This window comes from Octopus bimaculoides, chromosome 1, assembly GCF_046866305.1.
Source record: "Octopus bimaculoides isolate indiv1 chromosome 1, ASM4686630v1, whole genome shotgun sequence".
In the NCBI taxonomy this organism is placed as follows: Eukaryota; Metazoa; Mollusca; class Cephalopoda; order Octopoda; family Octopodidae; genus Octopus; species Octopus bimaculoides.
The window spans coordinates 168,031,053-168,038,552 of NC_142928.1; the positions used below are offsets into that span (position 1 = coordinate 168,031,053).

Consider the following 7,500-nt stretch of genomic DNA (forward strand, 5'->3'; position numbering starts at 1 on the left):
TATTCGTCAGTCTGTGATAAGGAAGACTGTCTTAGTCAGAAAACATAATCTATGCCTTTATGCAAGTGTTTAACTTCTTAAACATTCTAGGATACATAGTTTCCTAGTAAAACAATAAGAAAATGGTGAATCGGTTATATATATGTACATATGTCACAATTGGGGAAATCTCATCTTACCCGTGTCTTTTCAGTTACACTAGTTTATAGAGAACCTTACCTCAGTTGAACAGCTGCACTCTGCCAGCTGAATTTGTGTTCTCTAAACAACTAATACCCTTTTTCACAGTAAAAACATCTTGTAATAAACCTTAATCTATTATTCTCACCCAACTCGAATTTGGATATTTATCTTTGGACTAATAAAAAAATCCAATATTATTTTATCTAAATTTAATAACCCAGCCTATTCTTGTTTTTCTTTCTTTTAAAGGTCCACCTATTACCTATGATCCAACTTTCAGAGGTCCAGTAAAAAGCAGGTAAGGATATTTCACACTGGAGTGAGAGAGAGAGAAAAAATCTTTTGTATATTGCTTTGAGAATTGGAAAACTACTTTCATAACCCCAGATAGATAAGAGATCCAGCTTGGTAACTTTTTTAAAAAAATCTGTAATACTGTATATTGTGTGCATGTGTGTGTGTATATATATCATCATCATCATCATAATCCATTTTCCATGCTGGCATGGGTTGGACAGTTTGACTGTGAATTGGTAAGCCCAGGAGCTGTACCAGATTCCAGTCTAATTTGGTATGATGTCTACAGTTGGATGCCCTTCCTATATATGAGAGAGAGAGAGAGAGTGTGTATGTGTAAAGAGTATGCTTGAACAGTATTGAATTTAGATGTAAAATCTAAAGTCTACAATTACGCATTTGTACAGCATTGAATATATGTTTAGTAATGCTTTCATGCATTTGATGACCAGTATTGAAATCATAATGTGGATGTAACACCAATTACTAAATGCACATTTAGATATATAAGCATGCTTAACTCAGTCTTTGGTCTGTTCAATTTCATTCAAACACTTGTGTATGTGAATATATTAAGAGGAGAAAAAAGACTTTGAATTATTGTATTTGATGGCTTATAAGGTGCACAAGCTTTTAACAAAGCTCAATTTCAACAGGTCCTTTCTTGAAAAAGTTTTCTATTTTTGCCTAGCTTTCATAGCCCTACCATCTGTCAAGCTATTTTAATGTTTCTCATTTTAAATCATAACCTTTAGATATTCCTCACCCACTGTCATGTATTTCAGTTATATTCTTAAATGTAAGCACATTTCTTAAAACAACTATGACTTATGTATTTATTGTTATATTAAGATGATGTTTTGCATGCAACTTTAAAAAAGGGTTCTTGCATGAATCTGTTATGGACTTTTTGTCTCCAAAACTACTCTATTTCCTCAAATGTGAGCAAAATTCAATGACTTGGTATTCCTGCTTCTCATTCATTTTATCAAAACGAGGAACTTTCTTAATGTTTGTGATCCACAATCCTACCTGTAGATACAGGCAATTCTTAGGTTTTGTGTAAGACAACAGAATTAACAGAAGAAAATCGAATCTACATTCACACAAGTATATCACTATAAAGGAACGAAAACACACTTTTTGGTCATAATCTTAAGAGTCTAATTCTAAAAATGTAGAATAATGAAGTTCTCAGTGTACTTAATTGGATAAAGTTATTTTTAAGGGTTGGTTAATAATTTTATTCAAAAGATGATTGATTGCACTGCCTGAAATGCCATCACACTTCCCAAGGTGCTCTAGGTTGCTATCAAACATAAGTAACAGAGAAGCAAAATAACATTTTACCCTCTTTACCTGCCAGCTATACATGTTACAGATAGACAGCCCTTCTCTTCAAATGGTTCTTACACTCTCTCTTTTCAGTTGCTCCTAACACTTCTCTCTCTCTCTTTTTTTATCAAGAACATGTATTCATCCCTTTATATAAACATCCAGTTATATAGGACATATAGTATTTCTTTATAATATATTTATAATTATATTATAAAGTAATACTTAATTTATTTAATCAGATCTATTAATTGTGAAACTTTATTTTAATTCATAAAAATTACTGTTTTTATGTTATGAATTTCAGCCAATAATCTTTAACCAGATTTATTAGAAATTTATGGTGATGTAATTATCAATTATATAATGCAATAAATTTGCTTATTTTATCCAATATAACATTACCCAATTCTCTTAGAATAATAAATATTTCTTCTTTTGAAGAAAGCGGGAATATGATCAGATGTTGTTGCTCTTACTAACCATTTTTGGTAGTTAAACAGTTAACTAATTAATTGAAGTTCTGGATTGTTAGCATGTGCTCTGTGGTCTTTAAGATAGTAAAATTGGAGTTTTGTATAGCATTATGTACCTTTTAAATATATTGATATTCATTACATTTTTCTGCACTTATATATTCATCATTTCTTTAAATGATATGAAGTGTTTGAGTGAAATAGAGAATTAGATTAATGATTCTTGTGTATATGTGAATATTAGATGTATGTTTGTGTATGTAATAATAATATTGGAGGTGTATTTGCCAAGAAATAAACCAAAAAAAAAAAAAGCAAAAGAGGGAGAGAGTAACTGAGAAGCAGCTGGAGAGGATTATTTCTTCTTGCTTAAGTAACGATAATCTGTTAGACCCTTTGTGTTTGAAGCAAGTTTTAAGGATATAGGTTAATAAACACCTGTCATAAAGAAACATCCCAATACTTCAATTTTATGAAACCTATACAATTTTCAAGAATTCATATGCAATAAATGATGTTTCAGAATAATTGGGTTTACGGAAGAGACTGAGAGGGTAACATTTTGTTCCGTTCACCTAGATGTATGAACAGGTCACATGTTTTCCTGAGATAATTTAGTTATCCACCAGCATTAGACTAAAATTATGTTTAGGTGAAAATTTTATCACTCCTCCACTCAACTGCCAATGAAACTGAAAAAAAGCTTTTTACTGGGTCTTTTAAAAAGTATTTCCCTTCTGGTTGATAAAAGAATTAATCTTTGAATAGAGTTTGCTACATTAAAAAAGTGCTCTCTCTTATCCCCCCCCTCTCTCTCTCATACTTAGAAAACAACTAAAACTCAAAAATACACTGGAATATTCTATGGCTTTCTCTTTCAACAAGCTATATGTATCATATATACTTGTTGATACCATCCATTACATTTTATCTTAATTTTGTCAGTGTGGGTCACTAAAGTTTTGGCTTCTCAACTTTTAATACTTTTTTATTTTCTGATTTATTATTGGTGAGAGAAATCATACTTCTTAACCACAAAGCCATGCAGTGAATGAAGGAATGGATCCATTCCTTGAAAGTTCAACAAACTGCTTTCTTTTTTTTTTTTTTTTTTTTTTTTTTTCAACATTCATGGTAGTAAGATGAAAGGGGTTTTATCAACATTAGCCTCTTGAACTTAACAATGTCCTCTCTAATACTAATTCAACACTCTTGTGTAATAAGATGATGCCCATTATCTGTCTAGTAGACTAATGTCAGTAGAGAATTTTGATTTTTGCTAGGGACTTCCTAAATATCTTGGTCCACCTCAAGGTTTGTGAATGATATTGGGTTGATGCAAATTCTATGGAAGAAGCCCATTGGATGAATTGTACATGTTCTTGGGTGGTATACTTAATCTATCATCTTTTTTTTAACACCATCATCTAGCCCATAAATTATTTTCAACTGTGTTCACTCTGTGCAAGCAGTCAAACTAAGTCTGGAGATAACATACAAGCCATGGTTTTTTTTTTCCTTCCCATCACTGACTATGCTGTATGAAAAAAAAAAAAAACAACAACTGAAAGGAAGGTTTGAATTCTTGATATTGTAGTCATTTAAACTGGCCATATCTGGCCCAAATGTTCTACATGCTTTATGTTTGAAGTGACCGGATATAGTCTCTCACTCCTATGCTACATTTGTTATTCTGAAACTAAACAATCACATCATCAAAATCTGAAAGCTATAAGATAATATATGATTAATTTAAAACAATGTGAATAAATAAGCATTACATTTGATTAAGTACTCTGAATGCTAAAGGGTTAATCCAGTTTATTGACCTCTGGGATTAAGCACTCATACTTGCACACAAATGCCCCTCATGACTTGCAATAATTTCTAAATAATTTCCCACAAAATTTGGTTCTTTTAGTAAAAAGAACCAAATAAATCTTTAAAATCTAAGGAAACCTAAATGAATTTACACAGTGGTGCTTTGTATGAAAGCATTTCCTGTATTTCTGCTTGTTTCTTAGTAGTGTAACCCAATACTTTTCAAATGTTTGTTGTTACAAGAGTGTAAATAAACTACATGTAAATATCTGAATGAATAGCAGTAGTATTATATTTATTTTGATTATTGCAATATGTATATTTATAATGTTCTATTTGATACATCTTTCTGTATTACCTGTTTATTTCTGTTACATATTGGGTTATTAGAATTTTCTACTCTGTATGGGGATTAATTAAACCCAACATTATCCATGTTCATAATAATTATCATCATCATTCTTTTCTTTGCCTTCTTATTTTCTCTTCTCCTTCCATCTACTCTTATCTCCAAACTTCACATTCTCGGCAAATTGGAATGTTATTATATCTTTCTATAATTGATATCATAACATATGTTGAAAAATTTAATTTCTGCAGGAAGTTCTTTTTTCTTATAAATTTCATCAATAGAAATGTTACATATCATTATGTGGGAATGTTATTTCTTATCATTTTTTTAAATGTCTTTTTCCATACTAGCATAGGCATCGCTCTATCTAATCTGTCTTTATCTATACTAGGCACATTTTTGTAAGGAATGTAGGTTATAGTCTCAATCCTAGTATATAAACTTAACCTCAGCATATTGACTTAATCCCAATATATTTCTGCTATTTATTTTATGAAAACCTGGTCAGCATGTTAATTTGCTTGTTCTCAGTAGAATTTGAACTCACAAAGAACAAGAAACAAAATTTGACAGCATAATCTGTATTACTTGATGTCCTATTTATGTGATGTCTATTCTACATAGTTGCTTGAACTGCTAGTATTAGAAGCCAAATCTGCTTCAGACCATCATCATCATCATCATCGTTTAACGTCCGCTTTCCATGCTAGCATGGGTTGGACGATTTGACTGAGGACTGGTGAAACCGGATGGCAACACCAGGCTCCAATCTAATTTGGCAGAGTTTCTACAGCTGGATGCCCTTCCTAACGCCAACCACTCAGAGTGTAGTGGGTGATTTTACGTGTCACCCGGACGAAAACGGCCACGCTCGAAATGGTGTCTTTTATGTGCCACCCGCACAAGCCAGTCCAGGGGCACTGGCAACGATCTCGCTCGAAAATCCTACGGGAGCCAGTCCAGGGGCACTGGCAACGATCTTACTTGGCTTGCCGGGTCTTCTCACGCACAGCACATTTCCAAAGGTCTCGGTCAGTAGTCATCGCCTCGGTGAGGCCCAATGTACGAAGGTCTTGCCTCACCACCTCAGCCCAGGTCTTTCTGGGACTACCACTTCCACGGGTTCCCTCAACTGTTAGGGTGTGGCACTTTTTCACACAGCTATCCTCATCCATTCTCACCACATGTCCATACCAGCGCAATCGTCTCTCTTGCACACCACAACTGATGCTTCTAATGTTCAGCTTTTCTCTCAAGATACTTACACTCTGACGGGTATTCACATTGACATTACACATCCAACGGAGCATACTGGCTTCATTCCTTGCGAGCTTACGTATGTCCTCAGCAGTTACAGCCCATGTTTCACTGCCATGTAGCATGGCTGTTCGTACGCATGCGTCATACAGTCTGCCTTTTACTCTGAGTGAGAGTCCCTTTGTCGCCAGCAGGCGTAAGAGCTCTCTAAACTTTGCCCAGGCTATTCTTATTCTAGCAGCTACACTTTCAGCGCACCCACCCCCACTACTAACTTGGTCGCCCAGATAGCGGAAGCTATCGACTACCTCTAGTTTTTCACCCTGGAATGAGATAGGGCTGAGGACGGAACCTTGGTGGACCCCTACCTCTACCCGGAATTCATTGCTGTACTCATTTCCAACCCTCACCTTACTGGCAGCATCTCTGTACATGACTCGCGCAGCTCTCACTAACCATTCTTCTATCCCAAGTTTCCTCATTGACCACCAGATAAGGGATCGGGGGACCCTGTCAAAGGCTTTCTCCATGTCAACGAAAGCCAGGTACAGAGGTTTATCCTTAGCTAGGTATTTCTCCTGCAACTGTCTCACTAGAAATAAGCCATCAGTAGTGCTTTTACCTGGCACGAACCCAAACTGCATCTCATCTAAATTGATTCGCTCCCTAATTAGTTGGGCTATGACCCTCTCTGTAACTTTCATAACCTGATCTAACAGCTTGATGCCTCTGTAATTATTTGTATGGTTTACTATATTAAAAAAGAAAAAAATGCATTAGATAATGTAGTTTAAAGTACACTATTGCTGTGGTGGTGGGGAAGAAAGCTGGAAAGGTCATGGTTCTTCTCAATCAGGGCTGACATAGGGAGCTAAACAACTTCATTCTCTTAAAAATAATGATGTTTGAAGCAGTGTTTGACAATAAATACTGACTTTCAATGTATTTGAGAAATAAATTTAAGTTCTTCTTTCTTTTATTTATTAATTAGAATTAGTAATTTAAAATGAAAATTATAAGACATATCTTTTTTTACGCTTCCCTTTCTATAATGATACATTGCATTAAGAGTTCCTTCTTCCAATAACTATTGCTGTATAGTGCAATGGTGTTAGAGATACATTTGATCCCACATTGGCTCAAAGGTGATTTGTGAATTCAGCTATAAATTTCTATTGAAAAATAAGTCCTTTGTACAAAGGTTATCTGAACATGTACTATTTTGTGTAAATAAGGTAACAAAAGATTGTTGGAAATAATTGAAAGAAAGGCAGTCAGGTGAGACCCAAAATGAAATGTTTAGTGGTATTTTGCCTGTCACTATGTTCTGAGTTCTTCTGAGGTCAACTTTACCTTTCTTCCTTCCAGGGTCGATAAATTTAAGTACCAGTGAAACACTGGGGTCGCAATAATTGACCAGTGCCCTCCCCCAAAATTTCAGGCCTTGTGCCTTTCGTAGAAAGGGTTATTATTTATTATTATAAATGTAGTCTTCCTTTTAAAAAAATATTAAGAGTGGGATTTAAGGGAGTTTAGGTTACTATTTTTGACATGTTGGGCAACTACATTGGTTCCCCTGTTGGCATGTTCTCTTTGCTATTTTTACATTGGTCATATTTTATCTACTAAATAGTACTACAATTAAAACAGATTTATTTTACTTGGAAGTTATATTTTATTATAAATGACTTAAATATCATCAGTTATTAAATTAGCATTTTGTAATTCAAGTAGTTTCTTATTCTTCCTTCCTCTTATTTTTATAACTACAGAAATCTT

General features: G+C 34.1%; 1 protein-coding gene across 5 annotated transcripts in view; it reads left to right on the top strand.

The window, feature by feature from the left end:
* The window catches only part of LOC106869317 (choline transporter-like protein 2), a 90,668-nt gene that overhangs the window by 40,389 nt on the left and 42,779 nt on the right, over window positions 1–7,500 (top strand). For all 5 annotated transcript variants that reach the window (XR_016244215.1, XM_014915015.3, XM_089362302.1 and 2 more), the window contains one exon: window positions 433–481. Coding sequence is in view for 4 of the 5 variants with exons in the window: in XM_014915015.3 (XP_014770501.1) it covers window positions 433–481 (49 nt within the window). In the remaining variant the exon portion in view is untranslated. The remainder of the gene's footprint in view (window positions 1–432; window positions 482–7,500) is intronic.